The sequence below is a fragment of the Crinia signifera genome, chromosome 1 (assembly GCF_055691185.1).
Source record: "Crinia signifera chromosome 1, ASM5569118v1, whole genome shotgun sequence".
Lineage (NCBI taxonomy): Eukaryota > Metazoa > Chordata > Amphibia > Anura > Myobatrachidae > Crinia > Crinia signifera.
In genome coordinates, this window is record NC_139217.1 from 88,178,517 (window position 1) to 88,193,731 (window position 15,215).

The 15,215-nt window shown below is 44.1% G+C and overlaps 1 protein-coding gene across 2 annotated transcripts in view; it reads left to right on the top strand.

Annotated features, from left to right (window-relative positions):
- The window catches only part of FRG1 (FSHD region gene 1), a 233,125-nt gene that overhangs the window by 206,942 nt on the left and 10,968 nt on the right, over positions 1-15,215 (top strand). Inside the window, exons 1-3 of one of the 2 annotated variants that reach the window (XM_083169412.1) lie at positions 11,712-11,867; positions 12,447-12,515; positions 14,092-14,159. In XM_083169412.1, coding sequence (XP_083025538.1) covers positions 12,454-12,515; positions 14,092-14,159 — 130 coding nt within the window. In that variant the 5' untranslated portion in view covers positions 11,712-11,867; positions 12,447-12,453. Of the gene's footprint in view, positions 1-11,711; positions 11,868-12,446; positions 12,516-14,091; positions 14,160-15,215 lie in introns of those variants that run through there. The other variant, XM_083169419.1, reaches the window with a different exon arrangement.

Genomic DNA, 15,215 nt, shown 5'->3' on the forward strand with positions numbered 1-15,215 from the left:
GCCCAGACCCAGACCAGATCTAGGACCTTATTCTGGTTGACACACAAAGCCGCGATTCCCCGCAAGCATGCAAATGGCTGTTTTGCTTAAACATCCATTTGCAGCCTTGTGCGCGGAGACAAAATCTTTGGATGGTCGCCGACCATCGGATGATTTCGCAAGTGCTCGCAGATCTAAGACACTTCTGTGGTATCTTAGATCTGAGGGCACCCTGTGCGGGAAGCAGGCGGGCCGCTGACATCCGCTGACATCAGCTGCCCGCCCTCCACATGTGTGTAACGGGCTCATTAGCATGGGAACGCCCAGCTTTTTTATGGGAACGTCCATGAAACGCTGGACGCACCAAGCGTCTGAATATGCACAGAAATACGCAAGCTATACCAATTAAAGCCCAGATCTAGTTAACGTGCCATTCCGGTTCCAGCCCAGATCCAGTTAATGTGCTCTCCCAATTCCAAGGCAGCTGAGTAAAGAAGCCAATTCTGTCCATTAGCTCAGTTTGCTGAGCTACTGTTTACAGATCATTGTTCTCTCTTTCATCACCATACTGCCTATTGCTACAATTCATATATATGCAAAGAGTGATATATTACTCCCTCCCAGTGGCGTATTAATTATAATATATATATTTTTTAATACTTACCCTGCATATTACCCTCCGTAGTACCGCAATGCTGGCCTCAGTGATGCTAAGTTTCACAGAAAAATGGCTGCCATGCCATTTTTCTAGAGATATGCACTAGAGCGCTTAGACCCAACAGCACCACACTGCTGCTGCGAAGGAGATCACTGAAAAAATGGGTCAGACTACAGCAGTGTGGTACTGGTGCTGGCAGAGAAAAGTGGGCCCGGTACCAAACTCCTCAAGCCAACAGGGAGTAGATATCTCATTCTCTCCTGAGTCCCCAGTCCTGAAGTGTGTTGACCGGTTTATGGTCGACATGAAACGGTTTAATGTTGTCCAACATTCTAATATCGGACTAATAATTGCGGACATTGTGAAAATCAACGTAATGTATTACATGCAGGGGCGAATTTAGGGGTCAGGCCGCCCCTAGGCACACCATTTTTGGCCGCACCCCCCCCCCCCCCCCCAAGTCATATATATATATGGATTACATATAAATTTGGGGAGAGGGAGAGAAAGGTTAGACCAGAGGGGTGGGGGAGAGAGACAGAGAAAGACAGAGAGAGAGAGAGGATAGAAATAAAATATAAAGCATAGAGGGAGGGGGAAGGGGAGCGGGGGAGGTGGTGCACTTTATACAATCCTATCTTAATCTCATCCTCCCCCTCCCCTACACGATATCAGTACATGCTGTGTTGTGTGAACATATGTGCTGCAATTTACCACCAGCATTGAGGGAAGGTCAAGGTCTCCTGGTCGGCGACGGGTCTTTCACTCGTCTGTGCCGGGGTTCAGCTGCTGCAGAGCTGAGCTCTGTAAAATCTTTTCTGTAGTCGGCTTGGCTCCCTCCCATGCTACCGCGGCGCACAGCGTGATTCACGCCGGGGCTGGTCACTAGATAGTGACGTCGAGCCCCGGACGGCACCATCACAGAGGTAAGAGGGGAGAGGGGTTGGATCACCACTTCTCCGTCCCCGCACTGCCTGCCTGCCCGCTGCTCACAGGGAACGCGAATTGTGTAAGGAAAGCGCTGTTGACACTGCCCGTGCAGAATTACACAAATAGAATAAAAGGGTGCAGGGGGTGCCTGCAGAGCCATCGCCACTGCCGCCCTTGATTGGTGCCGCCCTGAGGCCCGTGCCTCACGGGCCTAGGCACAAATCCGGCCCTGATTACATGGCACCCAACCAAACATGCCACTGTTATAACTGATGATGCAATTATTATTATTATTATTATTAATGCTAGATTTGATTTCTTTACTGTATGTGTCAACATTTTATAATTTACATCCTATGGCAAAATGCTTCCAAATAAGGTGAAAGTAGAATTGTTTTACTATGTGTTTTATTTTCAGATTGTAAATTGATTCTTCTGTGGAGTAGTTTTAGTTTGGTGTTATAGGTTTCCCCTCAGGCTGAGATTACTGGGAACATATTTGCTGAGATTATTGTACAATATGTTCTGTTTTACAATAGCCTCCCTTGTACAACTATGAATCAGCATTCCTTTAATGCATTTTATTGTGTATGTGAAATGTATATGAACCGTAGAGAAACAATTGGATGCAATTAGTTCTGATGTGTTTGCATTTAATGCTTTTAGACACACAATAATTTTTCACATTGAAGGCAGCAGTTTTGTTACAGTCACCGTTGTGCTTTTGTAAACCAAAATAAATAGAAAGTTAACAATAATTTAAATCATCGGTATAATAGAGGTTCCTTGCCCGCTGTTGTGACATGTAAAAATGAGCAGTCTTCTGAAAATTATTCTGAAGCACAGCTCCCACTGACTAGCTAATTATTCTTGAGAACAAAACTTAGAACAGCTTCCTGAGTTCCCAAACTCATGAAATAAGGTTTTGAAAAGTGGGATTTTTTTATATTAATTCTGCCTATTTGTACCATTCATAATTCCAGATATCTTTTTGCTTGATAGACAGTCATATTTCTTCTACAAACAAATGCATATTACTGTGGGGTCTTTTTATGAAGCAATGATAAACCTTTTTTCTGTGTTTTGGTTTTTGGGGGGGACTGGAGGAGGAAACTGTCTCACCATATTCTTTAGCGGGATTGCTCCACGTTCCACGGGCAAAGTTGCCACAGTAGGTTCGGGAAAACATTATCATCAGGGATACATACTCCGCATGGGTGGCAATCAACAAATACATGGGCAGAAATTTCCAAAACACAAAATATGACACCTTCTGGGGAAACCCCGGATTCACTCCCGGGATGACAGAGAAGGGGTATGAAAGATGGAAAAGACAGGGAATTTTGGCAGTTAAGGATGTGTTCGATCCGGGGGGGCATTTGCTCTCATTCCAAGAGCTTTCAGCTAAATATTCCCTACCAAATAGGGACTTTTTTATGTACTTGCAAATAAGGCATTTCATCCAGTCCAAAGGTAACCCAATGATGGACACCGAAAGACAAGATGTAATGCAGCAAGTGTTTGCTTTAAGTTCTACTGGGCCATTCCGAATTAAATATATATATGGCGATATACTACCAGTCACACCTGAAGCAGTATGGCAAGCAATGGGGCTTAAGTGGCAGGCAGACATCCCGGGAGTGTGTTCGGGAGATATATTACATAAACACATGGAAAAAACATTGAAGGTGTTGCAGTCGGCCATGCTGCAGGAGGTGCACATAAAGACGCTACATAGAGCATATATCTCACAAGCCCAAAGAAAGCACTTTGTCCCGGGAGAACTGGGGATATGTCTTAAATGTAAAAGCTCAAATGCAACGTTCTTTCACCATTTGTGGGAATGCGGGAAAGTCAGGAAATTTTGGGACAAGGTGATGATGTATATAAATAATATATGTGGGTTACACCTAGTGAAAGATCCGTTAGCTATGTTATGTGCGAATTTTTCACAATGGAACCTCCATGGCAGGAAAACAGAATTGTTTCCATTTCTCACCATGATAGTGACAGTTGCGAGGAAAGTGATCTTACGCAACTGGACTACCTCAGCATCTCCATTACTACAGGATGTTAAGTCCACACTAACACAACTGTTGTATTTTGATAGGAAAGCCACGTTGCCTTTAGTGGAAGAAGGAGTCAAGAAATTCCATGCGAAATGGGGGGTATACATAATGTCAATGGAGGAAAATGAAAGGAAACGTGTCATGAAAGTGTTTGAAAGCACAACCTGGTACCTGCTTAGATCACTAACAGATAGTTAAGGCGCACCGAGTCTCAGTTGTGGGTGGGCAGGGGGGGAAGGGGGGGATGGGGGGGTAGTTAATGTAGGAGGGGTAGTAGATTAGTTGTTGAAATATATAAGGAATAAGTTGTATCAAACATTAAAGCAGGTAAATGTATGTAGAAAAGAGGAATTTGAGGGATTACTCCTTTGATCACACCTCTATATGAGAAATAGGGGTCAGATAGTGAGAAGGGAAAGTGGTGTAATAAGAGAAGCGAGTTTTTCAGAAAGGAAATGTTTTACACCTGACTGGAAAACACCCATGGAAAGAAATACCAATTACACATGATTTTCAAAAGGAAATGTACTTTATTTGCTGAATGTTTCAAAACAAGAGATGGATGTTTAATTATGTACAACAACTTTTATATGCAAAACTTTAATAAAAACGTTTTGAAAAAAAAAAAAAAAGGGTTATAATTATAATTATAACGCCTTATTGATATTCACTACTATGGGAAAGCAAAAGCACCACAGCCTCATGCGGCATACACTCTGACGATGCATGCGTCTCACAGGAGCAAACGATGCAAGGCACTAGTGGGACACATCTGCAGCAGCATCACAAGGTGGGTACGGCCACACACGGCTGTCACTTGCTGAGAGGTGACACAAAAGTCCCGGCTTCTGCTGAGTGACGGGAGGCGTGTGCTGCACTGTAATATTACATGCAGCACGTGACTCATGTCATAATGAGTGACAGCACTGAGTGACATAGAAGCCATAATGAGTGACATAGAAGCCAGCACTGCAGACTAGGACATAATTGCCTACGTTAAGTGTTTCCTTCAGAAGTCATTAAGCACCGTTCTTGTAAATGCCAGAATTCGTGGTTCTTTGGGGAGGGGGTGGTACTAAATGATGCAATTTGTGTCATTTTAGCCCCACCCCCTCCCCAAAGAGCTATGAATGCCATTTTTTGACTGGCAGAGGGAGGGGGTGCGGGGGCTGATGCAGTGGCCCCACTAAATGCAGGAGGCTTACCCACCCTTCCATGGGGGCAGGAGGGGAACACGTTTTTCAGGACCTTCCCGGCCATTCCTGGAGGGTAGGTAAGTATGGACTAGGAAGTCTCCGGGGACAGAAAGCATCTCGTTGACCCCCAGAGTAATAGAAACATGGGCTGGGATGCTAAGCCACACCCCTTCTTGTAAAGCCACTATCACATCCCGGTAGGCTACTTTCCCTTTGTAGTGGATGTCACACCAGGTGTGAAAGGAGGAAGTGACGCCACCACAAATCTGTAAAAAAAGAAGCAACAGTGTTGCAAACATAACAGAGATTATGCACAAATTGCTGTGCGTGCTGCCCCGCACGTCGCTATTGCCAGGGTAGTTATTTCAAGCATGCTTGAATTATCTAGTCATCGCCCATGTTCTCTCTATTGAGAACACCAGCAGTGACAGATCGCTCCGCACACATCGCTGGTCGCTGGTGAACACGCAGGGGAGTGATGTTTTGCGCATGTGCATAGTCAGTTTTCCACATGTGCAACTGGTGTGTGCAAGCGGCCATAGCGAATAGATTATTCGCAGGTGTTTGCACACATCAGTGCCGGTGGGGGGCATGGGTTTGCATACCCGGGGATTCACTCATGGGAATGCCCAGCATTTCATGGGCGTTCCCATGGTAATTCCCTGATGACATGGGTACGGGAGGGTGGGCAGCTTCCCGTACAGGCACTCGCCGATGTAAGACACCAAAGAGGTGTCTTTCATTTGCGAGCGCTTGAAATATCATTTGATGGTCCGTGACCATCGAATGATTTTGTGTCAACGCAAGGCTATGAATGGATGAGTATGCAAATCATCCATTCACATGCCTGCGGGTAATAGCACCGTACAGGGGGGGGGGGGGGGGGGGGGGGCAGCAACTGGTGGACTCGCAAGCCTGCAAAATTTGCAGACTTGCGAGTCAACCTGAATAAGGGCCTTATCCAATTATTTGGAGGAATAAACAACAACAAACAAATGGAGTTAATCTTTACTAATGTCGCTAGGGCCTTTATTCAGATCTGATTGCAGTACAAATTTGTTTGGAAAATGGGCAAAACCATATGCACTGCAGGTGGGGCAGATGTAACATGTGCAGAGAGAGTTAGATTTGTGTGAGTTATTTTGTTTCTGTGCAGGGCAAATACTATCTGCATTATTTTTACACTGCAATTTACATTTCAGTTTCAACACACCCCACCCAAATTTAACTCTCTCTGCACATGTTACATCTGCCCCACCTGCAGTGCACATGGTTTTGCCCATTTTCCAAACAAATTTGTACTGCAATCAGACCTGGATAAGGGCCTATGAGAAAATAAATGACTAATCCATGTGAAGAAACCAATTCCTAGATGAGTAAATATTGCTTTAAGCAAATTAGAGAGAAAAACTGAACAGATGCTCAGATTGTTGATATATTTAGTTTATTACTATTTTCGCAGAGATTAAATACCAAAGACAACCATCATCAATTAGATATTTGTCATTGTACAAAGACTATATAGAAAAAATGATTAACAGCTTTGACTGTATTTATCCTAATGATTAATAAGTCATGCTAGCTGTTATGTGTATGTGCATATAAATGTAATACATCCTAAAAATAGAAAGAAAAGAAAACGTGTAGATACTGTAAAAATCCATATTAAATCACAACATAGGAATGCGTGTGGTATATTTTGTCAACATGCACCACATCATATCTCTTCATGTTGACATTATGAGATGTTGACATGATTAGAAAACCAATAAAACATATATGGTAGTCTAGTGGTAACATACCTGTTAAGGCAGGTCTGGGGCTCCAGCTATGTCTTCCAGGTACAGTGGTCTGCTGATAAGGTTTGGTTGTTCCAGCAGAGCTTTCACTGCTGAATATTGCTAACCTTAACGCTCCCTCCTGGGTCTAACCCTAACCATTGGCTGCCAGTCCGAGCAGAAGATCTGCGTTTTACATGCTGACATGTCAACATTAGAACTACATACATGGTGATTATGAATGTTGACATTGTACATGATAACATAACTTCTTCCCCATAAAAACTGAAGAAGAATTTACAGTACTGACTAACTGAATGTCCATAATTGTATATAATTGTGTCTTTTAAGCGAGAAAAAATTGACTGGTTCAGTAGTGCGACCATTTTCGATGACTTTTTGGAGGCATCTGTCTAACTAAAATACCAAGACCAGCACTGTGTTCAGTTAACCATGTGATATTTGCTCCTTGTAATGGATGCTGGTATAGGGGTCATAATATAAGACACAATACATGAGAATTCAATTTCCCATTTTGGTATATGTATGCTGCTGAAAGCCACTGATGAACTAAATATACCTGTCATAGTGACAGCAGATGGTTCTATGTCCATATAATGGAAAAAGTGACCCAGGTGAGATCAAGGAGATCAAGGACATAAGATAAAATGTATTCCCATTTCAGATTGCTATGCCCCTTTCATACTGGTGGTTCCCTTGGTGACGTCACTGCCAATGAGTCCTGAGATCTTGTTTGGAGATCATCTCCTAGCACAGACCTGTGCTCTGAATGGATGCCTGGTCTCATCAACCTTTACACTGCACAGTAAGCCGGGTTAAACCTGCATTCAACCCTGCATGATGCCCAAGGTGAAATGCTTAGTCTCTCAAAAACAGGGCTTATTTCACCTAATTGCTTTCATGCTGCACAATGGGGCCTTATTCTGGTTGACTCACTCGAACGTGATTTCACACCCAGCGAGTGTGCTTGCCTAGTACGCATGCGTACCGTCCGCAATGCGCATGTGCAGGTTTGGCCAACCGTACATGAACAGAAATATGCTTACGAGTGAACACTAGCGAAGTAGGCGTTATGTGGGCGCATGGATGGGAACAGCCTCAAAAGTGGCCAAAACTGGGCGGAAACTGGGGCGTATATAAGGCTGGGCGGTGGCTTCACAGCACTGTGCGAGCTCTCGGACTGTTCAAGCTCAAAATCATTCACTCGGAAAAAGCAAGTCTCAGGCCTCGCAGGGCAACCGCCTAACGGACCAACATTCGCAACCGCAATCAATATGCACAATAGCTAAAATACATGCACCTGCATACAATACTCACCCATGCACCTGCATACAATACTCACCCATGTACCTGCATACAATACTCACCCATGCACCTGCATACAATACTCACCCATGCACCATACAAGTTTTACTCACTAACCAATTAAGTAACCACATCTACACAATGCAGGCACACGGTAAGCACACTATTGCACTTTAAACATTTCTACCTTTCATGGTTCATATGTTTTGTAAAAAAAAAAAATTCTTCTTCAAAATACAATGCCACGCTACCACTCGATCACTCTATAGTCCTGTTATAAAGTGATTTTGTCATTACTCTGTGTACTAAGTTCTGGCTTTTATTCTCAGAATCAGCTTTGATATTTTTAAAAGTATTCCTGGTTACGTTCTTATTAAATGCAAAAACACATTTAATCCACTGTAGCACTCGCTCCCTACTGTACAGTAACTACTATTTACCATAGTTACCTTAGAGCGCTATCCTTCTAATTCACTAACTTTTGCCATCTTTATGTCTTCTTGAGTATTTTTTGGTGTCTATACTCTATGTGAGTTGTGGATTAGCTGCACTGTGGTTTTATTGCACACATTTAGTCAATCAACAACTTTCCTTCATTACTCCCTCTCTGCATTCCCTCTTTCTGTGCTCTCTTCCTTCACTCTCTTTCTCGGTGCTTCCCCTGCCTCTCTCCTTGCTCCCCCTCCCTCTCTCTTTGCTCTCTCTCTCTCTGCACTACTCCACTGTCTCACTTGGTGCTCCCCCTCCCTCTCTCTGCTCTCCCTTTTCCTCTTTTTGTGCTCTCTCTCTCTCTCTCACTCTCTGCATTCCTCTCCTCTCTCTCTCTCTCTCTCTCTCTCTCTCTCTCTCTCTCTCTCTGTGCTCCCTCTCTCTCTCTGGGCCTTATTTTGGTTCATTCTTTCTGACAAAATCTTTCTTAGATGGACAAAACCATGTGCACTGCAGGGGGGGCAGATGTAAAATGTGCAGAGAGAATTAGATTTGGGTGAGTTATTTTGTTTCTGTGCAGGGTAAATACTGGCTGCTTTATTTTTACACTGCAATATAGATCTCACTTTGAAGTAAAACCCCACCCAAATCTAATTCTCTCTGCACATGTTACATCTGCCCCACCTGCAGTGCACATGGTTTTGCCCATCTAAGAAGGATTTTGTCAGAAAGAATGAACCAAAATAAGGCCCTCTGTGTTCTCTTTCTCTCTCTGCGCTCTTTACTCTGTGCAATCCCTGTCTCTCTGTGATCCCTTTCTATATCTGTGATGCCTCTCTCTCTCTCTCTCTCTCTCTGCACTACCTCTGTCTCTCTCTGTTCCCTTTCTCTCCAATCTTTCTCTCTCTCTCCCACCCTTTCTCTCGTACCCTCCCTTTCGCTCAGACCCTACCTTTCTCTCTCTCTATATCCCATTCTCTCTCTTCTTTCTCTCCCTCCCTCTCTTCCTAGGCTCATTTTACTATTACCGTATACTGGCAAAAATATTGTGTCTAGGGGCGGGCTGACACTTAGAGCTATATAATCGGCCGGCTAATGTGTGTAAAAGCCACCAAGATCACCCTTTAGACTAGGGAACAGTGGTGTGTTGGAGGTACAAGTAAGCAGAAAGAGGCTGGCAAACCTACAGGACACAAATACATGATTATGGGATTGGAATATGCAACAGACCCAGAGCGTTATTCAATTATTGCAAGGAGCCTGTGTAACATTTTACAGCACCACACATTGTAAAAAATACTACTGACCTGCTTACACAGTTGGGTAAATTTAATAAACTCAGATTATCTATATTATCTTCTAGAATAGCTACTTGACCATCTAATGATTTTTTCCTGCCTTTGCAAATAAAAGTCAGTGAAAACTGACTTTTATTAATGAGTGCTACCACGAAGTAGGGATGGGACATCGAAAGAAAACATCGGTCAAATGATGTTTTTCAACATTGGTTGCAAAACATCATTTAGACCTAAACATTGGTACTGTGAACCCGATGTTAACCGATGTTAACCGATGTTTCGATATTTTTTAAAATAAACTGGTTACCAAAGCATATAATACACTAATAAGCTTCTGAAATGATAAATAATCCCTCTATTAAGTTTATCTTGTTGGGGTGGGTGCAGTTGCACTCTCAAATCCACCACTTACTGTAAGTATAAAAGATGCAACATTGCCAACATCAAACATACTGTATGAGCAACCCTAGTGTTGCTTAGAATAACCATCAGAACAAAGACGCTGGAGCCAGTGCAACTGCAAATTAATGTTTGAAACACGTCTGCATTTGACAAACCAGCCCCCATCCCCTCCCTCAAATAGAAACTACTGTACCTGTCACTCAGTATCTGCGTCCGCTGTAAGTCACTGCACATATGCAGTGTGACTGACATTGCATTTCAAAGAAATAAACTGTGCAAATGTCTGCATCCACAATTGAATCAGGCCCTTTGTAAGGTGCTGTGATATGCTTGCTGCATAATAATAAATCAATTGATAGATTGTAAGCTTGCGAGCAGGGCCCTCATACCTTGGACTGACTGTAAATACCCTGTTTGTTGTATCACTGTCTCTTATTGTAAAGCGCAAGTGAATATGCTGCGCTATATAAGAAACTATTAATAAATAAATAAATATGAAGGGAGTTCACCATAATGTCACTACTAGTGACTATCGTACTATACTGTTCATTCTAGCACCCACTATCTTTGAAAACCCATGCAGTTCCTCTTCCCTGCCTGTGGTGTCGCTGTCTGCTGTAGTGCTTCTAGCACAGTGTGGTCTGTATATCAGCACTGACCTGTGCTAGAAACACCACAGCAGACAGCGACAGTGACTCACTAACAGCACCAGTTGCAGTGAGGCAGGGGTGGGGCTGTCCTGTGTGCTGCTGCTGAATGGCTGGCCAGACTGTCTTTCACTGTCAGCTACCACCCACAGCAGCAGCACACAGCCACACACACATATGAAAGCCCAGCCAGCAGTGATACTGTCATGTTTGTTAATGTTTTTTTATCAGTCTCTTAAGTTTTTAATGAATACAGTATACTGTAAATCGAGAGAGTGAGGTGGCTGCAAAGCATTGAAAGCAGCACACATTGACACACAAAAGAAAAAACATTGGAAGATTGAGAAAAACATCGGGGGAGAAATCTAGCGATGTAGATGAAACATTGGATCCTCAACATAGCAGGGTTAAACATCGAACATTGGAACCATAAATCCGATGTTACCGATGAAACATCATATGATTACCCATCCCTACCACGAAGATGGGGTGGGCGGCTGAAGTCCTGTGATGTTAGCCTCTTGCCCCTGGCCAGCATTCGCCCACCAGCGTACCCATACCTACCAACATGACCCATTCCAGGAGGGACACAATGCTCTGTTCCTGGACTTTCCTTTTAATTTCTCATTGCCATCACCTGTGTTGAAAAGGTTTAGTGATAAGAAAGGTGTTTCACCACAGGTGATTGCAATCATACATTACCAGGGAAGTCCAGGAACAGATCCTTTTGTCCCTCCTGGAGAGGGTCATGTTGGGAGGTATGCGTACCCATGGGAACGCCCAGCATTTTCAAGGTGGACTGGGCAAAAACCCAGGGTCCACCCGGGATATTGACTATTCTATGCTATCCCATTCCCCCGGCAATACTCTGCTGCGGGAGACAGTAGCTTCGCTGATCGCATGGGGCATACTGCTGCTACAGTACAGTTACTTACTGCTTCTTAATATAAAACTGCATAAATGTGTTTCACACTGTAGCCGCCAGGGGGCGCTGTGCCTCGTGGCCTTCTCTACGCAGCGTCTTGTCGGATGCCCAGGGAAAGCCATAGCTGTCCTACCTGGAGTTTCCCAGCGATAGCCATTGTCGTCCAGTGTGCGCCGCACTCTGTCATGTGACGCAAACCAGCAGCGGCTCCGGAAGCGCACACGAATTAGGTAGAGTAGTACTACTATATTTACTATAGGCACTGTCGGGCTGCGAGACACGGGATTACCTGCCAGCAGCACTTAAAGGACCCATGTGGCCTGCATGTGTGACTCTCAGCTGCATCTGTCTGATTATACAGAAAGATAATATACTTCCAATAATGTTCTGGCAACTAGCATGTGATCCCCAGCACTACTGCCCACTAACCCCCTTACTCCCAGCACTGCCCCCTTACCCCCCCCCCCCTTACCACTATCACTGCCCCCCTTACCCCACACTGACTTCCCCTTGCTCACAGAACTGCCCCCACCCCCTTACCCATCATTGACTCTAATCCTATACGGACAGTGACCCTCTCACGCCCGGCCAGCACAGGGGCATAGAGATTTATGAGAAATACATCCACCATACATTAACTTGTACTGTTTTGTTGGGCAATACTGGAAAAGTAGGGACAGCTCCTGAATGTGTAGTGACAACCTTTAAACCAGGGATTGTCCCTGAAAAATAGGGGCATGTGCACAAGTGCTGTAGCTGCTAACTATGTTGCATTGTCTGTCTCACTCCAAGTCCCTCTGCCTTTACAGTGTCAGGATGGCGGAATATTCTCGGGTAAAATCCACCAAGTTGGTGCTAAAGGGGATGAAAGACAAGAGGTGAGATGTGATTTTTGTTCTTATTTCTGTATGGCGTGTAGCACCTGCCACAACTAATAAGACTAAAGGTGGCCATACACACGCAGATTTATCTTCAGATCTGGCTGGTTGGAACAAAAACCTGGTTATGGATGAGAGCAAATGACAGTTGACCATTTGCTTGGAAATGCTGGAAAACTGCCAAACTGTCACTCATCCATAACCATGTTTTTGTTCTAACCAGCCAAATCTGATGATAAATCTTACTAGTGTATGGGCACCTTTAGGATGAGATGCATAAAGCCCTGTACACTTGGCGATATTAGCCAGAATTGCTGGCTAAATGGTCGCTGAGTGACCATATCCACCATATTTTCAGGGTGATATCGCTTGGAGCGCGCTCCCGCAACCATCGCTGTACTGCCACTCCGACAATGGAGACATTTCAGTGTTGTTTTGTGTGGTAAAATTAGAAGTTTGCTGGGAAAAAAACAGTGCACGGTGCGATATGGTCACTGACCAATCTATATCGCTGAGCGAAAATAAACTAAAATCACTTAGCAACCTTACACACCTTAGAGAAAACAATTCACAGCTGCATATATCAAGACTTGCCATACTATCCCCTTACATCGGGACACTCAGAAATTACACAGGGTCTGTGATTGGCTGACTTCTAGTCTGCATCTCCTGGTTTTAATCCATTAGCGTGGGCCTGGCCAACCTGTGGCTCTCCAGCAGTTGTGAAACTACAAGTCCCAGAATGCCTTGCCAGAGTTTTGGTATTAGGGAAAGCTAAAGCTGTGTACACACGGGGCGATATTTAGCACATATCGCTGGCAATATGGTCGCTGAGCGACCATATTGCCAGTGATTTCATGGGCGATAAATAGCCAGGAGCATTCTCTCGTGGCCAGCCCTGCAATGGTTGCTGTTCTCAAGAGCATGTTCCTGCGACCAGCGCTTAACCCGGCAGTCAGCTGTTTCCCCCAGGCAGTTTCTCCAATATATTGATTGAAAACAGGACACTGAGCAATATATTGTGGCGAGGCATGCTGGGATGTGTAGTTTCACAAAAGCTGGAGAGCCACAGCCTGGTCAGGCCTGCACTAGAGGTCCGGTGTAATTCCGGTGGAGGAGGGCTTAACATTAATAGTTTATGCAGATTCTCGTCCTGGGCAGTCAGTGATGTTATCCGTGTGTGTATATATGGCTTCCGGTAAGGGCGGGGGATGGTCGCATACACATTGAGCTCCCCATCCTCAGCGTAGCATGGTGGAGGTCGAAGATAGACGGAGGAGATTGGAGGACGGAGAGTGTTTTCTGTTATGTTTCTTGCCATGTTTATGGTATTTTATTAATAAATTGTACATACTTTTATTATACCTTTTCCACTATCCACCCACATTTTTAAGGGAAACCGAGGTGACGAGACAAAGGCAGCAACAGTTAAGGTCTGCGTTGGGGTTCTAGCACTCACTTCTTATATACTTATCCTGTGGCTTGAAGGTTTTTGAATAGTAGATATAAATATAGCCACTCGTATGTTTACTATAATGTACTGCATCTATCATCTAACCAAGTTATTACTTTATAGCAAGAAAAAGCACAAAAGTAAGAAGAGAACCCGGGAGGAGTCTGAAGAAGATAAGCTGGATATTGTTGGTAAGTCACCATTGGTTTTAGAACGGCACTACTGAATAGTTTCCAGACAAGGAATGTGTATTACATACATACATACATACATACATACATACATACGTGTCCTAATAGACATAGTCATTTAAAAAAACAGTGGAGCTTTTAAAAATAAAAGAGGGTTAATAAGAGCAAACATTGTAGTATTGCATCTACCCCACATACCATCAGATGCTTTAAGTTAGGTATTCTCACACCAACTAAGCTTCAGTTTACGCCAATCTCCTACAAGCATCATATCTGGGCGGGCATATGAATTGCCCATCCAGCTGTGACATCAGTCCCCTGTAGCCATTGTACGGGCAGTTGGCAAGATCTATATCTACAGACATGTCAGATCTAGGCTGTGCTGTGGGGCTGACGCAATATGTATGTACATCATCGTACACAGACATAACTGGTGTACACACCCTTATCTGTATATGATATGTCACCCAATGTGTACCCAGCATTAGTGTTTTATGCATAATAGCATACATAGTGTGTCCACACCTGCGTAGTTTGCTGCTTTGTAATGCACAAGTTCAGTTAAACGTCGACATGTACTGATATTTGCAAATTGGCTTAACAATGGCAAATTATTGTTCATTATATGTCCACAGCATGCCTGAAAGTGTTCTCAGTGGGCAACCACTGTGGGCCGACGTGCTCTGTCTCTTAGTGAATACACTAAAAGACCACAGTGTGTTCCTGACTTAAGACAGAAATGAACTTCCATTCCCATGTAAGTTGTGTGTTCACACCGAGGTAGTGTAATAGCCTATATCTCATTCATAGCTATAACTAAAGACTGTTAGTGGAACAAGTGGGTGCCAGATGACTCTCCGATGGTCATTTGTCCATCGACTGTTACAAGCCTGACAGTCAGGACCCTGACTTACTCAGGCTATTTTCCTTTGTGGGGGTCCACGACCCCCATAGAGGGCAAATAGAATAGGTGGCAAGCTTAATTGCCCTCCCCCTGTAGGCTACTGACAGTCGGGGATTCCAATGTCGGAGAACCGATAACAGAATCTCAACTGT